The following is a 27,059-nucleotide window of genomic DNA, read 5'->3' on the forward strand; positions in this document are numbered from 1 at the left end:
TGCAAACCCATGTGTTTAAAACACATTGTCACCAGGTAGAAAGTGTGTATACTTTTGTTAAATAACATAAATGTGTTGGAAAAGGATTCCAAAATATTATGCTCATACGTTCCACTGTGTAACTGCAATAAATGCAAAAATGCTATTTAAAAAAAAAACAAAAAAGCTTGTACCATGTTTCTTTAATGTGTAAATGCTGAGTGAAAGGTCATAGATGCATTCCCTCCCAATGAATGTGTAATAAATATTAAATACATGAGCCATTGGGTTTGACCTTCATAAGTAAATCCAAATTCGGGTTGGATTCAGTAAGCAATCAGATTTGGGTTTGTTCTGAGATATTTCACATCCGAGTTTGAGTTCGAATCCGAATCCAATTGAAAGAAATCCGATTAGTCGAATTTCGTATAAGCTACATCCCAACCCAATCCAACCCATTTACATCCCTTTATACAGATCTCCTTTTGAAAGGCATCCTGGAATGGAATCTCAACAATGTTCAGAATGATTATTAACCCTAAAAACTGGTCATGTGCGAATTCATTCATAATGAGTGCAGCAGTTGTTAAGCAACTGCTTCCATCATCAATTAAGTTATTTTCTTAAGGTATCCCTAATGTCAAATGGTATCTGAAATCCCTGTACGTGCATATCTTTTATATGTGAAAGCATGAAAAATCTGCAAATATCATCATGAATACTTATATACTTGTCAGAATTCCATCTGTACATATGCTATTGTAATTTTTTTGCTCAGGAGGCTCATAATCATAACCAATCTAATTTTCGATCTCAACTTAAAAGGCTTTTCTGACCTGCCTCCAGAGCTCCAATAATATTCATGCATTCATGCCCCTTAATTTGTCTGGCATCTAGTGATGAATGAAACTTAGGATGATGAAATATCCAAATGCACAGCTACTATTTTCAAGTATTGAATGCATAATTCACTGGTATTCCTGCGAACCACCACTAAATCAATCCTAAACTATGGAAGCAACAAATTCTAGTTCACTACAAAGAATCCAAAAAATAAAGTATCAAAGATTCAAAATTGCCAGTAAAAGTCAAAGCTTCTTTTGTGAACAACTGAGAGACGAGACTAATGGATAAGCAGCATGTTAGCAGAAAGTTGCTGCGGATTGTTGCTCCTGCTGCAAGTGTAATGTTTCAGCAAGCTAATATAACTTAAATAGAAACAAACTATGGAAAGATGCATAGTCCTTTTCTAGAAGCTTATTTGTGTTTGGAACCAGAAAGGTAGAAATTTCATTTAAAAAAAAAAAGTCGCAAGTCTTATTTTCCAATAAGTTTGAAAATAATAATTCATGTATAAGTAGTAAAGAATACTAACTTGAAGCTACGTCCATTATTTGTGAGTAGAAGATATTCTGGGGCCTGCACAACTGATGGATCACTAGAATGTAACTGTATGCACTCCTCAAAGGGTACCAGTTGGTCCATGTTGCTTGCATCTTCATGGAACTTGGGCCCAACTTGCACTGCCCACTGTAATTTAAAAAAAATGTAAAAAATAAGGCAGCATTGTGTTGTTTAAAAAAAATTCAGCATGTAAACAGAAGGTAAAACCATAACAGCAAGACAATCATAGTTATGAAATTATTGACATAAAATTAAGTAAATAGATTGTGGTTAACTGAAGGATATAGCTGTGCTACCAACTTTGCAAACATACAAAATGAATTGTTCTGAAGTTCCAAAGCCTTAATGAACTACCAAATGGTATCATGTTTATTCTAGCCTGTGGTCATCATTCTCAAAAAATGTCATTGCTTCATTAAAAATTGTCTTCCAAAATTAGAAGGCTTATAAGAATTCAATTTAAAACCAGTCCTAGAAATGGCCAAGACAACTTCACTTGAGTCCTTAGGCTCAACCATGGCATTGAGCCTAGTTTCTTCCATAGATAGTTCTACAAGAAACTTGTGACGTGGAGGGACCTCATGCTGATGAATGATGGCAATGCAAACATGCTCGAACTCGGCTGTTAGTCCTTTTATGAATTGAAAGAACTGGTCCTCTTGGATTTGCTTCTCTCTTTGTTGCATGTCATGAGAAGTATGCCACTATGGTTCAAGCATTGCCATTTCATCTCACAATTGCTTTATAGCATCATAGTATCCTCTCACTCATTTATTCGCGTGTTCACAAATTATGGATATGGTCTCGAATTTGCCATTTGTGGCAGCAACTTTTTTCATGTAGATTTTCTTAAGGTCCACGTTTCATTAGCACTCTCAAAGTTCATGATTGACACAAATACCCACATTCATGCTACTCATGAACCAAGATAATACCCTGGACTGTCCAACCTCCCACTCCTTAATGGTGTTCCAATAGTCGGCCATGGCCTTATCTTTGCCATGACCCTTGAGGATTTCTTCCACATCATTAACCTTCTTGGTAAGAACAACTTGAGATTCTGATGTAGATCGATGGACAAGATGTCAAAATTCTTTCCCTATGAGAAACTTCCGCATAGACGAAGCCCACATGACATAGTTGGCTTCATCAAGGTTGAAGGGAATGAAGGTGACCGCCTCCTTCTCTGTCATGGTGTGGAAAAAAGAGGAAGAGAGAATGAGATGTTGGAAGAAAAGACTGATGTGGTACCATGAGCATTATGGGGTCACCAACTCAAGCAATAAGTGCTATGAAAACTCTATGCCAGCCCTTTAGCAATTGGCACTATGATCACTTCATTCATGAAAAAGTGCACAAAGAATCAGGAGTCAATGGCACTGATACCATGTAATGAAATGAGCTCAAGAGCACAATAAGGCTCACAAGAGAGACACACAAAGCCACTAAAATAATAAGAACAAGCACCAACCACTAAGGGCACTCACAAAGCCACTAATGGCACACACTCACAATTGAAACAATTAATTATATGAATCATACAACAACAACAACTACGCCTTCATCCCAAAACAATTGGGGTCGGCGATATGAACCAAAAAAGAAAATCATTCTGGGTCTTCCACATGAATCCTTCTCCTCCAATCATTTCTATCCAATGCCATGTCCTCGGTGAGGTTCAAAGCATTCATATCCTTTCCTATCATCTCCATCCAAGTCTTCCTAGGCCTACCCCGACCTCTTTTAACTAATATATTTTCCCATTTCTCCATCCTTCTAACTGGAGCATCATTAGGCCTTCGCCAAATATGTCCAAAGCACTGTAAACGATTCTCTCTCATCTTATTTTCAATGGGTGCAACGCCTACCTTCTTATGTATCTCCTCGTTCCGAATCTTATCTTTTATTGTATTTCCACACATCCATCTAAGCATACGCATCTCAGCTACACTCATTTTTTGAATATGATGTCTCTTGGCAGCCCAACATTCCGTACCATATATGAATCATAAAATACATAAAATATTCATATTGTAAAAGAGAGACTAGGTCCCATATATACACAAAAGAATGGAGAAGACAAGCCTTAGAGCTTCCGAAGGACTAATATAGCTAGCCGTTAGGTAACTCTAGTGGCTAAAAGCATTAATTACTATAATGCCCTTAGTGGGAAATAAAAATACAGCACAAGAAAAAAGTTAAAAGTTAAAACACACAAAATAAAACCCATATACATTCAAAATATATAGTGTATACATATATCCGCATTCTGCATATATACAATATATATATATATATATATTGACACATATCCCATGGCCATAACAGTGAACACCATATACTCATCTCAAAGACCCTCCAAGGATTGCATAAACATGCCATTCCCACTAATAGGACATTGTAGGGCTGCAAGTTGATCCATTATGGCTTTGATCTGATTCAAGTAGGCTGTTATAGAAGAATTGACTCTATTACATTTCCATGTTCCATCAAGGTCATGACTGGAAACGAATGGAATGATGTTTCCCCAGGTTATAAAGTTTATGGAATCAAGCTTGTCAGAAACAAATTCATTCAGAAAAGAGAGATGAAGAGGCATTCGACATTGACAGTAAATAAGATATGAATGAACAAAACAACAAGGGAACCCCATGAACAGTAAACCTGAAAAATAAAAAGCACCAAACAGAAACAGAGAACAGAACTGCCTACACAATCAAGCCTGAAGAAGACTTATGTCACCTGCTGATGTCAGCAAAGTACAGCTGATGCCAGTTTTTTTCTTTTTTTGTGTTGTGGATCAATAGCAAAATCAGTGACCAATTGTTCTTTTTTTGTTTTTGTGCTTCCGCTTTTCTTGAGTAAAATAAATTGACATCATTTTTTATGATGAGAAACAGTCACACGACGGCTAATGGCTACTGCAGACAAGATTAGAAATAAATGTGCAAAGGAGATAGTTTCTTGAAGACTTAAAAGAAAGTAGTATAAAGAAAGAATAAAAGAAAAAGAATAGAAGGGAACATAATAAATAGAAAGCAAAAGTTAGAAAAAATACCACAGCATGGATGGGAAAGAGGTCATGAGGAAGAATACATACCAATGGAAACAATATGGAGAAGGAGAGATGCCATGCAGCCAAAGAAACCAATGTGGATTTCCAAAGATAGGAGTCATCTCCCATGTATTAGCTATATTTCTAACAGGCTTAAATGCTATGCCACATGGGCACGCCACTGTTAAAATGTATGCATTTACGTATTCATGTATGCTAATATATACATATATATTTTGATATATATATGTATATAGTTGTATATTAACATACCCCTCAGGGGTATCAAGAAGGGCAGTTGGCCCAGATGGTATACCTATCGAGGCTTGGAAATGCTTGAGAGAGAAAGGTTTAGAATGGTTGACAAATCTTTTTAACAAGTTTTGGCGGACCAATAAGATGCCTAATGAGTGGAGGAAGAGTACTTTGGTGCCTCTATATAAGAATAAGGGTGATATACAAGATTCCACAAACTATCGTGGTATAAAACTCATGAGTCATACTATGAAACTTTGGGAGAGGGTGATTGAGTTTAGGTTGAGGAGGGTTGTCATGATATCGGAGAATCAATTTGGTTTTATGCCTGGAAGATCAACTATGGACGCTATACATCTTGTTAGACAACTTATTGAGAGAAATAGAGAGAGGAACAAAGATTTGCATGTGGTTTTTATTGATTTGGAGAAGGCTTACGATAGAGTACCTAGGGACGTTCTCTGGTGGACAATGATGAAGAAAGGTGTTTCTCTCCAGTACATTAGTATAATTAAAGGTATGTATGAAGGTGTAGTAACCAATGTCCGCACTTATAGAGGGGTGACAACCAATTTTCCGATAACGGTTGGGTTACATCAAGGATTTGCTTTAAGCCCTTTCGTATTTGCTATAGTGATGGATGAGCTTACGAGATCAATTCAAGAAAATGTGTCGTGGTGTATGTTGTTTGCTGATGATATTGTTTTGATTGATGAGTCTAGAGCTGGAGTTAATGTTAAGTTAGAATTATGGAGACAGACATTGGAAGCAAGAGGTTTTAAGTTGAGTAAGAGTAAGACAGAATACATGGAATGTCGATTTAATAAGCGACGAAGTAGTGATGGGAGTGTAGTGAAGCTTGGTGAGCACGAAATACTGGTGGATGATTCTTTCAAATATTTGGGATCTATCATTCAAAAGTATGGAGAAATTGATGGAGATGTAAATCATAGGATAAAGGTTGGGTGGATGAAATGGAAGAGTGCAACTGGAGTGTTGTGCGATCGTAGAATGCCATTGCGGTTGAAGGGAAAGTTTTATAGGACGACTATTAGGCCCGCTATACTATATAGTACGGAATGTTGGGCTGCCAAGAGACATCATATTCAAAAAATGAGTGTAGCTAAGATGTGTATGCTGAGATGGATGTGTGGAAATACAATAAAAGATAAGATTCAGAACGAGGAGATACGTAAGAAGGTAGGCGTTGCACCCATTGAAAATAAGATGAGAGAGAATCGTTTACGGTGGTTTGGACATATTCGACGAAGGCCTAATGATGCTCCAGTTAGAAGGATGGAGAAATGGGAAAATATATTAGTTAAAAGAGGTCGAGGTAGGCCTAGGAAGACATGGATGGAGGTGATAAGAAAGGATATGAATGCTTTAAACCTCACCGAGGACATGGCATTGGATAGAAATGAATGGAGGAGAAGGATTCATGTGGAAGACCCATAATGATTTTCTTTGTTGGTTCATATTGCCGACCCCAATTGTTTTGGGATGAAGGCATAGTTGTTGTTGTTGTTGTATATGTACTTAGCACAGTCTGTAAAACTCACAATGTTACAAAAAAAATATTTGGACCCAGGTTGGATTCGGATCCAAACCCCGTTAGAACGCACCCCTCGTGCCTTTAAAAAGAGCATGGAGGGGCGAGGGTTTCTCACACGAGAAACCCCCCCTCTTCTCTCTCCCCGACTGCGCCTCCCCTCTCACCCTCGTACGACCCTTCAGCTCTGGCTAGCGACGTCCAGCGAGCCCCCCCCCCACCCTTCGGCATCTTCCCCCCTCTCTGCAACTCTCTCTCTCTCTCTCTCTGCTCCCCCGCCTTTCTCCCTCCTCGTCGAGCCGCCCCTTCGGCATCGTCCCCCCTCTCCCACAACTCTCTCTCTGCTCCCCCACCTTTCTCCCTCCTCGTCTGCTCGACAACCCCCCGTCCCTCGTCTTTCTTTTCTTCCGTCCTCGGTTCGGCGAAGGGACACCTGACGCCGGCGACCCCGAGCACACCCTCCCCTCTCAATCTCTCTCTCCCTCCCTTTGTCGACAGAACCGACACCAGAGTCAGGGACCCCCTGTGTGCGCCAGTGACTTCCAGGTACGCCCCCGACTCCCTCCTTCCCTCTGTTGTCTTCTTCTTCTACTACTACTTCATCTTCTTCGTCTTCTTTTCTTTTTCCGGCAAGACGACGGGGGTTTTGCCCCTGCCGCTTGCTACTTTTGGCTGGCAAAGACTCGCCCTTGCCACCTGGGTTTTTTGGTTGGTTTGCCCCTGATGTAAAACCCACAAAAAAGGGGACCCGGGTTGGGTCTGGACCCGACCCGGATCCATACCCGAGCCAACCCTGCCCATCGAAAGGGCTTTCAGGGGCTGGCTGTGGGCGACACACAGGGGGTCGCCCGCCCCTGAGTCGTTATAAAAGGACAAGGGGAGGGGGAGGCATTCGAATCCTGACCCCCGACTCTCTCTCTCTCACCTCTTTGCATCTCTCCCTCGTTCCCTCGCTCTCCTCTCCAGCGAGCCTCATCGGCGATGCCTCTCTCTCCGGCAACCCCAGGTAAGCCCTTCCTCTTCTCCTGTCTTCTTCCCCCCTCTTCCTCTACGTTCGTCGGAAGGCCGGTAGGTGGCCGACGGCCCCTGCCGTGCCTTCCCCTTCTTCTTCTACCATTTCCTCTCTTCCCCCCCTTTTTTCTTCCTCTGTGTTCGCTGAAAGACCGACAAGTGGTCGGTGGCCCCTGTCGTGCCTTCCTCTTCTTTTTTTTCGTCATGCAAGGGGCTCCGCCCCCTTACCTTGGTTTCTTTCAACAGGCAGGGGGCGGAGCGCCCTGCCCTTGTTTTTATCAGGCAGGGGGCGAGCCCCCCCCCCCCCTGCTTATTTAATTTCCAATCGGGCAAGGGGCTCGTCCCTTGCCTTTATTTCATTTATCGAGCAGGGGGGAAGGCAAGCCCCCTGCCTTGCTATTTGAAATCGGTAAGGGCCTTTGGCCCTGCCCCATTCCTATTCAAAGCCAGCAGGGGCCTTTGGCCCCTGCTTCGTTCTTTTTACGAAGCCAGCAGGGGCCTCCTTGCCCCTGCCTTGCTATTTTAAGAAAGCGGTAGGGGCCTTGCCCCTACCACATGTACTTGTCCGACTGACGGGGAAGGGGGGGGGGGGGGCGGGGGGGATGGGTAAGGGAAGACCCTTGCCCCAGTCCCTGGTTGCCTTTTTCCTTATTCATATAAATGCATGCTAATAACGTACCTTTGCAACTTACACAACAGAGCCCGTTCACGCCCCGCAAACCGAACCGGCAATCACTTACATTTGCAGGCAACCTCTTTCTCGCAACACCCCGAGGTAGGGGAAATTGCACAAGGACTTAAATAACTGAACCAAGCTTAAATAATTAAAGGCCGAAAGAATTAAAATATATATTTACATATGTATAAGTATATAAGTATGCACTTAGCTCAAGGACACGGTTTTGCAATCCTTACCCTTTATTTTCTGCTTTCTGTCTTTAAATTTGCCGTCGCGCTTTGCGCCCAGCCTTTTGTTTCTGCATTTACTACTTTTTGCCTTTTAGCTCAAGGACGCGGTTTCACTATCCTGGTTCTTTACTTTCGCATTTCTTGTTCCCTGTCTGTCGTCGCACTTTGCGCCCAGGTTTTTGCTTTGGCATTTCTTGCTTTCTGTCTTTAAATTTGTCGTCGCGCTTCGCGCCGAGACTCGTGTTTTTGCATTACTGTCGTTGTTTTCACCTTGCTATCGCACACACTATCCTGTAGCATTTCTTCATACGGAGTTTCATAGTTTCAAACTCAGGGAACATGTGTAGGCTTGCACCTCTCTCGCGCCTGCGACCGAGGAATACCAAGGTTTAAACTTTGCAACCTCGACGATGGAAGGGGTCCTTTGTAAGAACCCTGATTCATCGATTGAACAGTTTACAAATAACGCTAGAGGCTTTGGGTATTGCGCCATCACAGCTAGTTTTCCCGAATCAAAGCGTTCGGAAGGAGTAGTTTTTCTACTCTGTTTAGTATTTTTGGCGCAGCTCGAGATTTCCCAAAATTCGGGACTCGAGCAAGCTTTTGAGCGTAATTTTCTCATGTGAAATTTGCATTCACCATTCATCGTTATCAGTGTCAAAATTTGCATTGCATGTTGACACTACGATAACGAATGAGAGATTCGAGAAAATCGCATGCCATAATTTGACACATGATATTGGTGATTTCAAAAGTTTAAAATAATGACATTATATCTTTGCAAATTATGTTGTTGAGGCTCCTATTGAGGACCTAGAACCCTTCCTCGTAACGTGCTCATAGACATACATGTCATGTGAGTAATACGACGGATGTTTGAGACAGTCATACGACCTCAATCAGTGCTATGAGCACATTGGTAAACCACATTACAGATTGATTGATTTTCGCCTTCATAGGTAAGATGCTCGATTGGGTCAAAAGACCAAAGCATGTAGAATGGTTTGTTGGTTAAGTAACCCCTGACACACCCATTCGTTTCTTATTGTCTGTCAAGGGAGAGGACGGATTGGTACACACACTTCGATGGACGGGTTGTTAACAACTATTCTACGAGCAAAGACTCGGTATCCCCAGTCATCGGAGTTAGGGGATGGGACTACCAGACATTATCCTAGGTGGTAGATCTTTTGGACTTCTGCAAAAGTAGGATGCATCCGTAGCCACGAATGCCTTTGAGGAATCCTCTCTCAGCTAACGGCCTTCCCCTTAGGAGCGGACTCAACTAGCTATTCGGGTTATTCAAAATACATAGAATAATATACGCCCGCACTAGTCTCAGTTGTTTCTACGAATCGCGTCTGCGCGTACCCGCAGGCCAGTTAATGATGAAAATAAAGTAACTTGTGCACTCTACCTAATAAGCATAGAATTGTTGTTTTGCTTAATGCTCAGTAATTTTCAATTCATTGTTAAATGCTTTGATATAATGTGTAGCATGTGCTAGTTAGACTTTCACACGTGCTAGTAAACTGCTCATGTTAATTCAATAACTGCTTAGTTACTCATGATGCATAATTAATTGTTTATGCTTCTTTCAGACATTTTTGTCTACTTGTGCACCTACTAGTTTTTCACGAAACTAACCCATGTTACGGGTACAGGTGATGATTAGATCCTTAGCAGGCGATGGCACGATTGCGAGATGTCTTCAGGATCCACTGTTACCACTCGCAACTCTTGTCCTGATCGTTTTGGGTTTTTGTTATGGATTTCTTAAGGAAATCCAAATTTTGTACAACTTGAAACTGTTTATAATATGAATGATTTCATCTAGATATTTGCAAGCTATGTCGTTGTCATTTGTGCGCTTTTAGCTAACGTACCCAAGATTGTCGACTTGCCCTCTTTTCTTTTAAAGACATGTTTCCGCTGAATTTATAAATAAACTTTGAAAAGAAAAAGGATTCTCTAGTCTTCTAACCGTTTTCAAAAAGGTTTACAAGTTCAAAATTTTTGGGGCGTTACACCTGACGCCTCTACATTATCGTCTGGCAAGGGCAAAGCCCCTGCCCCCACCTCATTGTCTCCCTCTTCTTTTTCGCAGTGGAGGGGACGAGCCCCTCCCTGCCGCATGTGACGAAACAATCGGCAGGGGCCTTTGGCCCCTACTGTAACGCCCCAAAATTTCAACTTGTGATTTCGAAAACATTATCAAAAAACCTTTCGAAGATTTAAAGTTTTCACTTTTAAAAGCGACAATGAAAGACATTTAGAAAGGAGCGCAAGTTAACAAATCCTGGGTAAACCCATGATTTCACGTGAACTACTTAGAGGAATTGAGGAAATAAAGCAATAGATCATTAATAAAATTTGCAGTTTTATTACAAAATGAGCATTTTCCTAATGTATAATAATCTAAAGTAAAACTCCAAAACTCATAGTCAAGACGTCAGCAGAAAGAAAAGAAATCTTGAGACATGATGCACTACGCCATCGGCCGCCTGTGAAGTCCTACTCATCACCTGCCCATGAAATTGGTCAGTTTCATAACCAGTAGGTGCACGAATAAGCAATCTAGAATAAAATAAAGCAGGACATTCATGAGATAAACAGTTTATTACATCAAAACGACAAGTAGAATTATAATATATTCTAACAAGTGTAACATATGCAAAGAGCTATTGTTGGAAACAGGTATACCGTCAACATTTCAAGCAATATAAGTCTCAGTCATCTACAACTATTTAAAAAGAAATATTCTTTAGGTTCTGATATTAACTGGCATGTAGGTACGCACAGACGCGAAACATAGAAACAGCCGAGTCTGATCCGGGGGTTTATTGTGTCAAGTGTTTTCATTAACCCGGATGGCTGACTGAGTTCGCTCCTAAGGGGACGGTCAGTGACCAAGAGAGTAAATCGCCAAAGGCATTTGTGGCCTATGGATGCATTCAACTTCTGCAGAAGTACCTGGAAGTTACCACCTAGGATAATTTATGGTAATCCCAATTCCCCTAACTCCGATGACTGGGGAAGCCGAGTCTTTTACCCGTGAGGTGGTTGTTAACAACCTGTCCATCGGAGTTTTTGTATCATCCATCCTCTCCCTTGATAAACTGTGAAGGTCGAATGGGCACGACGGGGGTTTTATAACTGCCGCCCCATTCTACATGCTCTGGTCTGTTAGGCCCACTCGAGCATCTTGCCTGTGAAGGCGAGTTGTCACCTTTTATGTGATCTCAACATTGTGCTATATGCACGCTTCGAGGTTGCCACAACCTCATTTTCCAAACATCGTAACACCCAGGGACGTACTTGTCCAAAAGTACGGTCGTACCTACCTGGAGGCACGACTACGATGAGAGGGCAACATATAAGGTCCTGTGATTCTTTTAATCCATACATGACATGTATTTCTCCTTGAGCATTTGGCCTGTGGAGGCCGACATTATTTCATTTATATCAATAAAGTGTTGATTGTTCACTTTGAGGTACTCAATGACCTCTTGTACTATTTGTACCGTACCTGTCTTGAGGTCCGGTTACGATAGCAAATTTGTGGGTTTCTCGATGGATAACCCATCACAGTATTACATAGAACAGTAATATACTTGACATGCTCAATTACTAAGGAACAGGATGTCTCAGACAAGTCCTGGGATCGTTGTGGATCCAAACATTTCTTTCGAGTAAAAGCCTCGGGGTACCAATAATTGCATCTAGCAATGCATATTAAATCACAAGCTTTATAAGCAGGATTTCATTCTCGAGGAGTCAGCCTTGCACAAGGAAACACCTCCTCTCGAACTTTTAGTGTTTGTACACAATTTCGCACCTTTCCAAAAAAGGTAAAATGTAGTACGTGCATCTGCACACCCTACAAGGCTTGCCTGAGGGTGGCAACCAGCAAGGCATCTACAGTAACTTACAACAGTGAGCAAGGACAGAATTACAGTAATAGGATCTCTCTAGAAATTAGTCTACCCATACTGCATACATCAAGCATGTAATTTCAAAAGAATAAGGATGAGGAAACGCAAGACAGACAATCACTAGTTAAGTAATCCTACAGGTAAGCATGTATGCCAAATAAACTATTCTATCACAGAATCCTTATATTTTATTTCATTCATACAAAATCCTCGTGTGATTTTCCCCTACCTTGAGATGTGTAGTTGTGTGCGTCTACGAGTATAAGATAATACGAGGGTCAGGTCGCGGAGCGCGAACAGGACTCGTTGTGTAAATCTACAAGAGTGTGAAATATTCAATTATGCTATATAATTAATAGTGCAACGGGGGCATGGGTAGGATCCCTACCAAACGAGTAATCCCTTATTGGTCTGCCAAAAGAATCGAGGATGGCAGGGGACCCCGGCCACTTCCTGACCGAACAGCGAATGGCAGGGGCGTCAGGCAGGGGCCGAGGCCCCTGCCGGACAAAGTAACGTATGGCAGGGGCCCTCGGCCCCTACCTAACGAAACAGCCAACGACAGGGGCCTCGGCCCCTGCCTCACAGCAACAAATGGCAGGGATGCCTCACAGCAACAAATGGCAGGGACCTCGACCCCTACCTGGCAACACTGAATAGCAGGGGTCTCGGCCCCTGCTTGACAAAATAATAAATGGCAGGGGCCTTGGCCCCTGCATGATAAAACAATGAATGGTAGGGGCCGAGGCCCCTGCCTGACAAGACACAATAGTAGACGGCAGGGGCGTCGGCCCCTGCCTGACAAAGCAAAAAAACTGGCAGGGCCTCGGTCCCTGCCTAACGAAACGTTGAATGGCAAGGTCCCCGTCCCCTGCCTAACAGCACAGCGCGAATAGGGGGGGGGGGGGGGGGGGGAAGAGGTCGTCAGCCCCTCTGCCAGACCTTCAACGACCAACAGAGAGAGAGAGAGAGAGATCGGGGCGGCAGGAGCCACCAACCTCCTGTCGACCCCTGGGCAGGTCACAGAGGAGGGGTAAGGTCGGCAGGGGCTGCCGACCCTCACGCAGGCCCCAAAGGAGAGGGGGGGGGGGTGACAGGGAGACAACCGACCTTTCGTCGGCCGTCCGATCACCCACAGGGGAGAGAGGGTGTCCGACACTCCGGCGAACCACCAGAGAAAGAGAGAAGGATTAGAAGACAGGGGGGGGGAGGTACGTACCTGGGAGAAGATCGACGACGATGGTGGCGGCAACGGCGTCGATCGGACCAGAGGGAGGAGGCGTCGAGGTTCGCATCGGGCGTCGGTGCGAGGAGGAGGAGGCGTGCCTCCCCTTTCCCTCCTGTGATGCTCTTAAAGAGCTCAGGGGGGCGATAATGAGGGAACCCTCAAGGGGTTTCCCTTATCCAGTCGAGGAGGGGGGGAAAGGAGTGACGCGGGGGTTGCGACGCACAGGGGAAAGGGTTTTCGTAAAAATCCTTTCTCCTGTATCTGGTTTTAAAACCCTAACGAGGATGGGCCCGGGTCAGGCCCGAGTCCGATAAGAATTTTTTTTTTTTAAATCGTGGGAGTTACACCTACTTCGTATCTTCCAACAGGTCGGCAAGGGCTTTGCCCCTGCTGCATGGCTATTTACTGGCAGGCAGGGGCAAGCCCCTGCCCCCTCCCTGACTTCTTTTTCGGCCAGGGGGCAGGGTTGACGCCCTATCCTCCTTGTTTCTTTCCCCGGCCAGAGGGCAAGGGATGCGCCCTGTCCTCCCTGCTTCTCTGCTACGACAGAGGAGGGGGTGCCCCCTCCCTGCTCGTTCTCTCTGATTCCCTAAGGGGTTCCAGCAGAGGGCATCGGCCCCCCTATGTCACCCTTTTTGTCTTCTGTCAGGCGAGACAAGGGTTGCGCCCTGCCCCTTTTCCCTTGCTGAGAGGTCGGCGAGCAGGGGTTGCGCCCTGCCCATTTTCCCTCGTCGACAGGTCGGCGGGCAGGGGTTGCGCCTCTGCCCCATCTCGCCCTCGTTGTTGATCGATAAGTAGGGGTTGCGCCCCTACGCATTCTCTCTCCCTATGTTAGGCGATGGGCAGGGGCGGCACCTGCCCCTTCCTCTTTCTTTTGTGGTTTGTCGGGCAATGGCAAAACTCAGCCCTTTTGGGGTCTGAATCCCTTTCTTTTAAAAAATTTGAGGTATATATGTATGATTCTCACATGTTACTTTTCGCAGCTCGAGCAATGGATTTCGCTCGTGCCCCGCGGCCCGAGTCTTTCGTTACTTAGCCGCGATGGCAGGCGCAACCCCGAAACCCTCAAGGTAGGGGAAAGTTGCGCAATGGACTTTGGACGAACTGAACTAAGTAAAAACACTTAAAATGTGAATTAAAACAATTAAATAAATATATTTATAATAGTACGCTTTTAAACTCAAGGACGCAATTTTGTAATCCTTGTCCTTATCACTTTCTGTCATTTACTTTCGTCGTCGCGCTTTAGTGCACTGGTTGATTTCCTTTACGCATTTATTTAGCTTCAAGCATCGCTTTCTCTCATTTACTTTCGTTGTCGCACTTTAGTACAAAGGTTGATTTCCTTTACGCATTTATTTGGCTTGATACGCGGTTTCGCATATCAAGCATTGCTTTCTGTCATTTACTTTTGCCGTCGCGCTTTAATGCACAGGATATCTGCTCTTTTTCATTTACCTGCTTACACCTTTTTTTAGCTGAGGTACAGTTTTGTACCTCGTGCATTGCTTTACGCATTTATTTAAGTCGAGTTACGATTTCGTACCTCGAGCTTTGCTTACGCTTTCAATTCCTGTTATGACTATTTGGCCAAGGTACGATTTCATACCTCGTGCACTGCTTACGCACTCCTGCCCCCAATGCGCATTTTCGCCCTTTAAGGATTTGCTTGCACCTTACCGTCACACTGCTTTGTGCACAGGCTTGCATTTCCTTGCTGACTTACATTTGCGTAAGTATAGTCTTGAGCGTATCCTGTATCGCTCGTTTGTTTTGAAATGACACGAGTCATACTTATGCATTTTTGTTTTCAAAAAGGAATTCCTAAAGTGAATCTGTGTTTCTAAATGTGTGGTCTTGTTAAGCAGGTTTTGAAAGTCGTTGTTGTTGCACGATTGCAACCCAGTCTCCCTAATTGAAGTATTTGGGAGATATGCTTTACCACTTTTGTTTGTGTATCCGATACGACTCGGATGACCCCAATGAGGGGCATGAACTTTGTGTTTTGGGGTGGTTCTTTTGAAAAACTCCTATCCCCGTTTATCAAGACCAGTATCGCGAGGTATGCGCAACATAAGAATACTGCGATAAACGAATAAGAAATGTGTGGCGATGTAATATCATGTATTTTCGTACTGTCATTTTCAAATTTTTTCGAAAATTTGGCAAGTCTGGGAGAAAAATCGTTTAAACCTTGATATTAGACCGATGCTTTTGAGTCTGGGTTTGGCTATCAACTAGGTCTAAATGAGCCACTTAAAACGTGAGAAAAAGTTTAATTTTTTACTTTTAAACTCATGCGAAATTCGGATTATTTTTGGGCAAAATTCGGAATTTGTATTCAAGTTATATATCGTTGGATGCGTCTCCGAATTTTGAGCACAATGATATTTTATTTTTCTTGATTTGGGTTATGGTTGGCCCGAAAATCGCGTTTTTTTAAATAAAAGCAGTTTGTCGAATTGGATCTGGAGTTGGATCGGATTGAATCAAATGCTTATGATGCAAATTAATATGGATTTGGACCTTATCCAAGACCCATATTAATCTGGATTTTATCCATATCATAATCCAATTTTGTTTTGGATATGGATTTGGATTTTGGATCCGGATCCCAATCCAGATCCATGTCCAATGAAAGTCTATCTTTAAATTCAGTTTAAAGTTTTAAATTAAAGTTAGCTAGAGTTAAGAAGACTCTTAAAGTGATTAATCTATCTTTGGAATTTCAAAAATATTTAATTAATTATTAAATAATTAATAATTAATTTTTATGAATTCCAAAATTTAATTTTTATGTTTGTTTAGGACTCCTAGATGGAGTCTTTATTGAAGTTATGAAGACTCTAAGAAGGTTTGAGAGACTTAGAGTCCTCTTGAAAAAAAATGAAAAGTCAACTATAGAGTCCAAGATTTTCAGAAAACCAAGGGAGAGAAGAGTGTCAAATGAAGTAGAGACCCCCTCTCTGACCCATCTAGAAGGGGCTGGAAAAGGAGGGGCGACCTACCCTGTGGGGCCTATCAAAACACTACAAAAAAGAGAAAGAAAAGAGAAAGAGAAGGAAAAAAAAGAGAGAAAGTGAGGAAAAGAGAGGAAAAAGAAGAGAAGTTTGGGTCATTTCCAACCATTTACCCACGTTTTTCAACTTCCACCATCGTTTTTCTTCTTTTTTATTCATGGTATGAGTTTCCTCTCTTGAATCAAGTGAGAAATTGATTATAAATTGGATTTCCATGCAATATTTTGATGGAATTCATGGAAAAAGAGAAAATATGGATGTTTTCTCAAAAAACACATGGAGGATGATTCATGGATCTTCCTCCATTGATGTATTTTTTATTCTTTTCATATTTTCAAAAAAAAAAATTTGTACATGCTTGTTATTTGTTAAAACAGAATTTTATTCATGGTAAAAATAGCTTGATACGTGTTTCTTTCATGCTAGTTTTGATTTCCATGTTATGGTTTGTTAGATGCATGTAAGCATGCGATAAAACCATATTGTATGCATGCATTCTTCGTTAACAGTTTGCATAATAGTGTTGTAGTTAAATAAATCTGAATATTTGTTCTGAGTATTAATATGCTAATGCATGCATATTAGATTTCGAACATGCATGATATGTATACTTGAAGGCATGCATTCAAATAAATGGTATACATAGATTTTTTTTGTCTAAATATGCTTGCAAGAAGAATCAGTTTTTCTGTTAAGGTGATTTGTAGTTCCACAAAGCTTTTTGATTTGGTATATTTTCAGAAAGGTGTCCTCAATTAGTTTGCCAAGCAGCACACCTTATGGACTTATGGATATTTTTTTCCAACACGTTTAGTTCTGCCAATTAGTTTAGATGATTTTTCCAATAAAAGTCATCTAAGAGTTCAAAGGGAATATCTTATACCTGCATTGATAAAGGGTAACAAAAAAAAAATATACAGAAATTAATATGAAAAGTTCACAAAGTTGGATAGTTTATAGTCCCAGGAAAACATATTGCCAAGTTAAAACATGAATCAGTATGCAGCCATAAGGTTATAATTTATTTTGGACTAAGTATGCTGCTTTGGATTAGTACATATGTGAATATGAGTTTGAGTCAACAGTTGCAACATGCTTCTTGTAAATCCCAAAATCAATGGATATATAAGGATGAAAGTATCTAGTATATATAAATGTATATACATATTGTGTGAACCAAATTAATTAATGAATCTAATAGTGTATATTTTAACACCGATTCTGATGTAAAACATGTGTCCTTGAAAGTGTATTTTATGATTCTTGTTTATAGAGTTGATTTAACTTGTTTAATTTCCTTAACTATAATCAGTACCATAAATGATTTTAGAAAAGATAGCATAGTGATGCAGTGGGGAGGGTCAGATGCGTAGCACCTGATGGTTGAAGGTGATGGCACGATCACGATCGTGCGATGTGCAATAATAGGAGAAAAAAAGTCACCCAAAATGATGGTTCTGTTTTATTTTTCTTTTATTTCAATGGAACTTCAAATGAACAATAAAATGAACAACTGTAAAGAAAGGGGAACAAGCAATAGGAAAAGGGAGAAAAGCTGCTGAAGAAAAAGACTGCTGCTGCAAAGTTGAATATTTTCTGCTCCACGCAACCCTAGGAGAGGGTTTTTAAAGACTGCTGGTGGACCCGGGTCGTGGGTCCAGTCTTGGACCCGAGTCGTGATCCGGGTCGTCTTCATGTTGTTGCTGGATCCGTGACGTTCGGATTGTTCCTCGCCTGGAGTAGGTACGCAGGGGCACGTCTCTGCGTTGCGGCACCGTACCTACGATCGGATCGGACCCATGGGTCTGATCGTCCATCCTCTGTGGTGGTCGAGCTCCCTAGTTGTGCCTGGGTCACGGGGTACAGGACCGGTCGGGTCCGGCTCTGCATCACATAGATACCTATAAGGCCCTTGTTTCTGCCCATGTGAGCAGCAGGTTGTTGGCGTGAGGCTGCAGGTAGCTGCAAGCAGGCCAGCCAAGTTGCCAGTTGTTGGCATGGGGTTGCTGGTAGCTGCAGGCAAGCCTGGACAGACCAGTCCGGGTGCAGCCAGGCCTCGTCGGGCTTGTTTATGGTAACCTCATACTACGACGATGCACGATGATTAAAAGAAAATCACATAAATGGAGATGATTGCCTTTATAGGCAAGATACTCGATTTGGTTTAAAAGACCAGAGCATATTGAATGTGTTGTCAGATAAAATAAGACCTAATGTATCCATTTATTGTTTGGTTCTGTCAAGAGAGGATAGGATGGTACAAAAACTCTTATGGACAAGTTGTTAACAACTATGCTCTCGAGTAACAATGACTCGGTGTCCCCGGCCATCGGAGTTAGGGGACTGGGCTACCAAATATTATCTTAGGTGGTGGATCTGAATGGCTTCTGCAAAAGTTCAGATGCATCCTCTGGTAACAAGTGGCCTTTGGGGAATTCTCTCTCGGTCATAGGTTGTCCCCTTAATAGTGAACTCAGCTAGTGGTCTGGGATATCAAAATATATAGAATAGCCAACCCCCGGACAATCTCAGTTGTTTCCACGTTTAACCTGTGCGTACTCTTAGGTTAATTAATTATCAAAACAAGATTATCATGCTCATTTTACTTATTCTGAAACTGCACATCGCGAAAGAAATAACGCATATGTAAGTCTTACTCTGATTTTTTATATTTATGCACCTACGAAGCTTTCATAAGTCTAACCCATTTTATGAAATACAGGTGATGATTAGGTTGATGCGACTGGCGATGGTGCGATGACATGATGATATGAAAAACCCACTCTCTCTATATTGTTTCGCTCCTGAGTACGTTTTGTAATTTTGTATAAGGGTTTCTTTTGTAATATTTCATTTTTGTGTAAACTTTAATTATCAAAAGCTTGTTGAAAGTGATGTGGTTTCAATGATTGCATGAAAATGCAAATCCATTGTGTAGAGGAAAGTTCGCATGTAATGCGCCCAAGGTCTGTTGACTTGTTCTTTCAAACCTTGTTTTTCACTGAACTACCATTTTAAACTCTGAAAAAAGGATTGATTGCAAAGTTTCAAATTTTTCCTAAAAGTTTACATAAAAGATGGGTAATATCTAAAACCAAGTGTCAAATAGCTGCAATTGGTAGATAAGCTAATACATAGGTAAGAAGAGTAACACATTGAACACTCCACTGTCTATCATCTGGAATATATTTCATTTTTTGAGCAGGATCAATGCAGGTGGTTACCAAGATTACCTTCTTTTTAATTATATGTGCAATCATGACAATTAAGTCTTGAAATTTCTAAATGCATCACAATGTATTGAACAAAACAAAGATGCATGAATCAATAAGAAACAAATAAAATTTTCCAAGTTTCACCTCTGTAGTCTGTTGAGATGCACAAGATTCCCTTAGGTAAATTCCTCTCGTAATGGGACCTAAAAGAAAATAAATATAATTCAAAAGTGAATCTGAATAGCCCATGACAGGTCACTGAAGCAAATATTCAACTATATTCATAAAACAAGCATGAAATCGTACTCCATTACTGCACTAAACTGCTCTCTGCTCTAACAAGTGTATGTTATGCTGTTCAGGTTGCAAAAGGGAAGAGAGAGAGAGAGAGACTTTGCATACCTACTAGCAAGGTTGAGAAGGGAGGCTGACTAAGGTAATGGAAAAGAAGATGAACTACTTTAAAGAAAACGCTAAAAAAAGTGATGAATGGAGAATGAGGCATTAATTAAAAAAAACATGGTTTTTCCACGGTACAACACCTCCAAGCTATCAGCAGCATCACTGACATTAAAAAGTTTAAGTGTGTGGCACCTTATAAGTTGAATATGTCATTTCATGATCATATGCATCATTTCTTTTTTGTTCCACAAACCAAAGTCAATGCTTTACATTTTGATAAATGGATCAATGTTGCCATTTGAGCTCCTTATGGTTCCTATCTCGCTCTCATTTAGCAAGCACGCACCAGCAATGCCCATGGACAATATTATCCTTTCCACAGAAAAAAAACTGTCGTGAACTTTAGTAGACTTATCACTATTACCTGTACAGTAAATCAAACTTAGATCAATCAGAACATATGAACTGTAGAATTCTTTTTACATTGCCTGACTGAGCTCCATCATTATTATCTAACTGACTTCTTTCATAGTTCATTTCAATTTTTCTTTTGGGGAATGGATTAATGGTTCATCTTGTTAAAAAATGTATATATATATATATATTAATGTGTAACTAGATAGTAACTAGAGTTAGGATATGATTAGTTTTCTTTTTCTTTTCTTTTTGGTTAAGAGAGGACTAGTCAACATCAGTTAACTAGTCAACCTAGAGGGTCGTTGGGGTCCCAACGGCTTTATTTAGAGTCGTTGGGGGGTCCAACGACTCCCTCTTAAGTCCCCTCTCTCATGTGTATAAATATGGGGTAAAACCCCACTACCATGTAGGCTTCTTGCATGCATTGTGTATAATAAAAATATTATTTTTTCTTCCTTGTGCTTGCCCCTTTTATAACGCCCCAAAATTTTGAACTTGTAAACTTTTAGAATGACTTGAAAAAGACTAGAAAATCCTTTATTTTTCAGAGTTTTTGTTTTAGTGAAGCAGCGAAAACGATTTTTAAGAAAAGACAATTTGACAACCTTGGGCGCATTAGCGTAAAACCTCAATTTCATTTCACAAAAGATTTATATATTCGTAACAATATTTAGAAACCATATGCATTAAAAGATAATATCAAGTTTATACAAAATGGGATTTCCCGAGGAAACCCTTATACAAAATTCAAAACCCAAAAGACGTATCCAGGATGCAGAATGCCAGCAAAAACAATGAGATCTTGAAACCATCTTACAATCGCGCCATCGCATGTTGGGTAATCATAATCATTATCTATACCCATAAAATGGGTTAGTTTTATGAAAAACTGGTAGGTGCACAAGTATGAGAATATAGAACAAATTTGGCATATGCATTTAATTCATAAATGATACGCAATTCAACAAGTAATGTAAACAATTCTAGCATATGCATTTAATTCATACATGAAACGCAATTCAATAATGTGAACAAGATAACTTTGTTTCGATATTAGCTGTCCTGTGAGTACGCACAAGAGCAAAACGTAAAAACAACTAAGACTATTCGGGGCTTTGTTGTAACGCCACAAAATTTCAAACTTGCAAACCTTTCAGAAAAACAGACAAGAGACTAAAAAGAAATCTCTTTATCTCAGAGATGGTTTATGAAATTAGCGGAAGACTATTCTTTTGTTAATTTCAGAAAGGCAAGCTGACAACTTTGGGCGCGTTAGCTAAAAGAACCAAAACACACAACCCATGCTACTTGCAAACACTTAAAAAAGACACTTTCATTTCAGAAGTTCTCCAAATAGTCCAAAATTCGGATATCCCAAGAAAAATCTGTTACGAGTCGGACTAAACATATTGAAATCGATCAACATTTCATCAGACAAAAAATAGCCGACAAAGAGATTGAACCAGTTTATGTGCCTTCAGAAGACCAAGTTGCCGATATGTTTACAAAAGGTCTTACAAGTCACCGCTTCTGGTATCTGAAGAACAAGTTGCACATGGTTCAACCCCATGCACAACTTGAGGGAGGGTATTAGAATGTGAAATATGGATTGGATATGGATCCGATAAAGGATCCATATCCATTCACGAGTTTTGCTTTAGTTGTGTTATAATGTAACATGTGTTACTAACAAGGAGCACTTTTGTCCTTGTAAAAATATCTTTGTAACCCTATTAAGACTAATGAAACACTAGTGCAGCAATAAGAAAGATTGACTGCCGATTTCTGAAACATCTTCTCTTCCCCTCCTTTTCTCACACTTTCTGCAGATCACGTCAGTTTATTAGCAGATTTATCAATTACAAGTAGTATAGCATAGAGCATATTGAATAGTTCATTGTTTTGGCGTAGAATAGGCTGCGGTAGTATTCTCATTATTTTATGTTAGATTTTTTTAGAAGTACACATCTTGTTGTCATCCCTTTTTGCGTGAAATCGGGTTCAAATTTGTCAGCGTTGACAGATCTGAACGCTCATTGGATCGGTTTGAATCAGGGTGTTCACGCAATTCTTACTCACGTTGCTTTGCGATCCAGCGGTCTTTCGGGTCGGACTGTATATGCTCTGCAGTTTTTTTTAGTGCTTCTGATGACCGAGTGTTGCAGCCCACGCATTTCAGCGTGATCAGCAACACCAGTGTGAACAGAAAATCACGTGTTAATTTTTATTGTGCTGCAGAACGCATCCAACGCTGATTTGCATGATTCTGAAATCATGCAAACCAGCGATGAATGCAGAACACACAGTCTCATAAGGCTGTATATCTTGACATGCAAACCCAACACCATCACGTGTTTGCTGAATTTTCTATGCTGGATACACATCTGATCTGAAGCACCGCCTGATCACGCAATACATGTGTGTTTGTACGTGAACAGTCCACGATTATTGACGTCAATCACACAGTGTGGTTGACGTTAATAAAAGAATTTATTTATTTTTACAGCATGTGTGCACCGATTAAATAGTTTATTATAGGTTCTTAATGCGTTTCAATGGCTTTAGTATTCTGTTTGCAGATGAGATGCTAATTAGTATTTTACTTGGTAGATAGTTAATGTTTTGAGAATTTTTTGTTAGTAGTAGTCTAGTTTCATGTTTTATTCTTTTCATCACTTAAGTCAATAGGTCAGAGTTAGTTATTAGAATTAGTAAGAGTAGTTTTATATTAGTTAGTTAAATTAAATATTTTGCTGGTTCTTATCTTTAAGAAGTTGGTTTTAGAGTAAACGTTTTTCTTGAAATACACTTAGTAGTTTGTTTTAGTTTGTTACACTTTAGCTAATTTGTTGCAAGTAGTTATTTTGTTGAGAGTAGTTAGTGTTAATTTTGGTTTCTTGCTTACATATAACTAACAATTGTTTTTAGAAATTGTTCCTTGCAGTTTGTTTTTGTGTGTTTTTTTTGTTCTTTGCAGGGAAGCTTTTGTATGTGCGAAGAGCCTTCAAAAGAGCCCTCAGAAAAGCAATATGAATAAACTATTAGTAGTCTGTTGGTTCAACTGAAGGAGTGCATTGCAAGGGGCCAGATCACAAGCAAAGAAGATTTTCTTTTCTTTTCTTTTAGTCTTAGGGCCATTTATTTTAAGTTAAATTGTAATAAGGCCTGATTATTTTTGAGCCCTCTGCAGAGGGGTAACTTATTTTAATTAGTTCATTATTTTATTTTTTTTAAGGTCATAAAGATTGTATCTGTGTGGGTACAAAAGAATATAAGCATGTTCTCTGTGTTCGACCCGGACTTCACCACTTGTATGAACCGGTTTTTACAATTTGGTGCATGGTTTACACGGGCGATTTTATTGAAAAATATCTTTTAAAAATACTTTATCGAAAAGTTGCATCAATTTTATAAGTATATTGTGTTTAATTTGCAAGAAATTCAATATATCGGTGGGATTTGTGACTATGATCTCAACTGCCAGTATGGTCAACTATCGTATCCATTTCTTTGCGGTAACTTGCAACTGTTGGACCAATGAGCAACAAACCAGTATCTACTCACTTGGGATAACACTGCTTAGGATAAAGTCAAGCAAAAAAACTAAATACAGCATCCCACTTAACCAATAACAGGATTCATCTACATGTATAAGCCATATGTCCAAGAAAAACCAAAACAAAGAAATACCACAAGATATTAACATATTCCTTCTAAAATGTAGCCAAATCCAATAACAAGAAGAAAATGGAGCAATGTACTACACTTGCATGCATACTTTACTTGCTGCAATAAATAGACCACTCATAGGGGCTTAAAAAGAAAAGGAAAAAACACAGCAGGAAACAACGTAATAAATGTGACATGGAGATCAATTATGATACAGGATAACAATCTAGAATTTGAGAACAGAAGTTACAAGCATGCAACAGAGTACTGGTAAAACAACTTCCAACATGCCTCTATGACAGAAAAACTAAGATGAAGTCAAGCCTCAAGAATTGGACTCACTAGATTTTCCAGATTGACAGACTTTTGCTTTATAATTAACACAAGGTAGGTTCTTCGACTGTTGAAGATATTCGTATGCCCTGCATCAGAGATATATGAGGAACTGACTCACAACCATCTTTTACATATGAGGAAAAAGAACAGATAATTTAACCCTAAAAAAGAAAAATCTAGCAACAAACCACCAACCTGTCAACTTGCATTAGGCCTTGACCTGTAGATAACTTGTCCTCAGGTGAAGTACCAATTGCAATAGTAGTATTTTCAAGTGCATTACGCATACTATAGGGACTGACAGGAATACGTTCCGCCTACAAAGACAGAATAAAAATGAACTCGCAACATAAGAAGTTATATTGATTGAGAGAAGATGTCACAGAATCGCGGAATATTTGAGGATGGGAAAGTTTGGAAAGACCTTCATTGCACTAATTAGTAAAGCGACTCCTCCACATGCAGATGGAGATGCCATGGAAGTCCCATTCATAAGCATGCGCCGCTGCAATGTCCATGTAGGGACAGGAGCCACAGCACCGCCAGGAGCACTTATGCACACACCAAGATCGCCATCAGTTGTTGGGCCTCGGCTAGACCTGTAGAATCAAGAAGACAAATATCTTGATTCAACAAGTCAAAAAATAAAAGGTTGAAAAGTTTAAAAACACACACACACACAAAAGGCCAATTACCAATAAGACAAAAAAAAGCTTTACTGTCAATTTAGAAGAGAAGATGCAATGAACTGCTCTGAATATCATGGCAATGCATGTTCACTTTGCAGTCTTCTCTTTCATAAATTGAATTAAACAATGAACAAAACTAGTTCAAAGAGATTTATATGTCGGAAGTGCTTGTGGTTTTCAAGATCATATTTGTCATATTCTAAAGCTTTCTGCGGTAAATGCAGAATGCATGTTTTCCCCCCTCCTAAATGCAGGCCATGTTCAAACATCTTCATCACTAATGGCTTGATTAGTGGTGTAAACTCAAACACAGCCTGTTAGAATATCACTGTATGGAGAAATGACTCATAATATAGTGATTACTAGATGGAACCTTGCAACAAAGGATGAGATTTAAACAAACAAGCTTAGTATTTCTACTGAAGTTGACTGAGTAGCTTCAAAAGTTTCCTGAAGCTGACTACATTAGACAGCTCCCAGACACCATGGGTTTGCAACAATGCACCAGGTGTTAACTTCAGCAAGGCAACCCATTTGGATAGACAAGCCCCCTGATATGCAGAACAGTCAAATGGAAGCAGACAGCCTTACCAGGAGACCTGCACAATATCTCAAAACTAGCAAAATCCATGAGAAACATTGTTTGTTCAGCAAGAGGAACCTCCCTAACGGCACCTCAAAAACCATGAACTTGCATTAGCCATATATGATGTTGTTTGGTTGTCCATTCAGCACAAAAAAGACACTTTTAAGAAACATGTCCCATGGTAAGTATGTGAAATTTCTAAGTGAATCAAATTAGTATGGACTGATCTGGAGTTTAGATTAGAAGGAGAAAGCTCATTAAAATAACGTTTGAGAAAAAGATACTAAAGTTAAACATACCAAGTGTATTCCAACCCTTCTGATGGTGGCTGAACAACACAATGGGCTGCAGCAGCCATCGCAGGAGATACATATGCACCGACGCCGAATATACTTGAGCTTGTACCACCAGGAGCGCCAACAGTGCTTAATGCAGGACCGTTATTGCCGGCACTACTTATGAATATCACACGGTGCTTGTCCACAACCTACATTTAGTATTGAAACAACAAGTTTTTCAGAGGTAGAAAATTCAATAGGTGAAAGATTTACCAAAATCCTTAATAAAGGATGGTTTTGGAATAATACTTCGTTTACGAGATCAACAAATCTTCCATAGTCAGGCAGCAGTGTTGGTTCACCATAGCTCATGTTAATAATATCACATTTATGCTGCATAGTGCAATCGATGAGTCTAAGGCAATAAACCATAACCACAAAGAAAGAGAATCCAAACAATATAACAATGTAAAACACTACCGACCCCAAAATCTGAAATCAAAATCTTATATACCCACTAAAAAATAAATTCAAGCAAAAGGAGTTGCATGGTATAGAATGAAGGAATACAATAAAAGGCAATGTGATAACAAAAATTAATATTTTGATGAATTAGAAACAACTGTATAGCAAAATAAATTCAGTGGAGATGACCCAGCAACCAACTGGATTATTTGAAGTTTAGACTATGACCACAAACTGAGGCCTAATCTGCACCTTCTACCAGCTAAGATTGGCAGAGTACTTACAATGTTTTAAAAGAAAATTCATATTTATCAAGTTAAGTGACCATGGACCTTGCCTTTAAGCATTTGAAACTTGTGGGGAACTTGTGAAAATACATGGAAAACCCATATTCTATCAAGTAAGAAACTTGTTTCACATCATATGAGAAGCCTAGTTACTTCATATAGGAAGCTTGTTTCCCTTATTTGAGAGAGAAACATGTTTCTCATATATTCCTCACACGTTCCCTTAAATAAAAAATATATATCGTTTTGCAATAAAGAGTTGAGATACACGTTATTTAAAATTTTTAGCGACTTATTTTTAAAAAACATACATTTTTTACATTCAATATTAAGGACATATATTGGATAAAATAAAGAAAACCCAAAT

The 27,059-nt window shown here is 40.3% G+C and overlaps 1 protein-coding gene across 1 annotated transcript in view; it reads right to left on the reverse strand.

Moving 5' to 3' along the window:
* TPP2 (tripeptidyl peptidase ii) overlaps nucleotides 1–27,059 on the reverse strand; it is a 194,840-nt gene that overhangs the window by 139,307 nt on the left and 28,474 nt on the right. The window contains exons 10-16 of the mRNA XM_089995478.1: nucleotides 26,250–26,333; nucleotides 25,962–26,149; nucleotides 24,812–24,986; nucleotides 24,583–24,704; nucleotides 24,394–24,473; nucleotides 19,708–19,766; nucleotides 1,355–1,509 (exon numbers count right to left, since the gene is read on the reverse strand). Of these exons, the coding sequence (XP_089851604.1) occupies nucleotides 1,355–1,509; nucleotides 19,708–19,766; nucleotides 24,394–24,473; nucleotides 24,583–24,704; nucleotides 24,812–24,986; nucleotides 25,962–26,149; nucleotides 26,250–26,333 (863 nt within the window). The remainder of the gene's footprint in view (nucleotides 1–1,354; nucleotides 1,510–19,707; nucleotides 19,767–24,393; nucleotides 24,474–24,582; nucleotides 24,705–24,811; nucleotides 24,987–25,961; nucleotides 26,150–26,249; nucleotides 26,334–27,059) is intronic.

The sequence above is a fragment of the Nuphar pumila genome, chromosome 2 (genome assembly GCF_984573655.1).
Source record: "Nuphar pumila chromosome 2, dmNupPumi1.hap1.1, whole genome shotgun sequence".
NCBI lineage: Eukaryota > Viridiplantae > Streptophyta > Magnoliopsida > Nymphaeales > Nymphaeaceae > Nuphar > Nuphar pumila.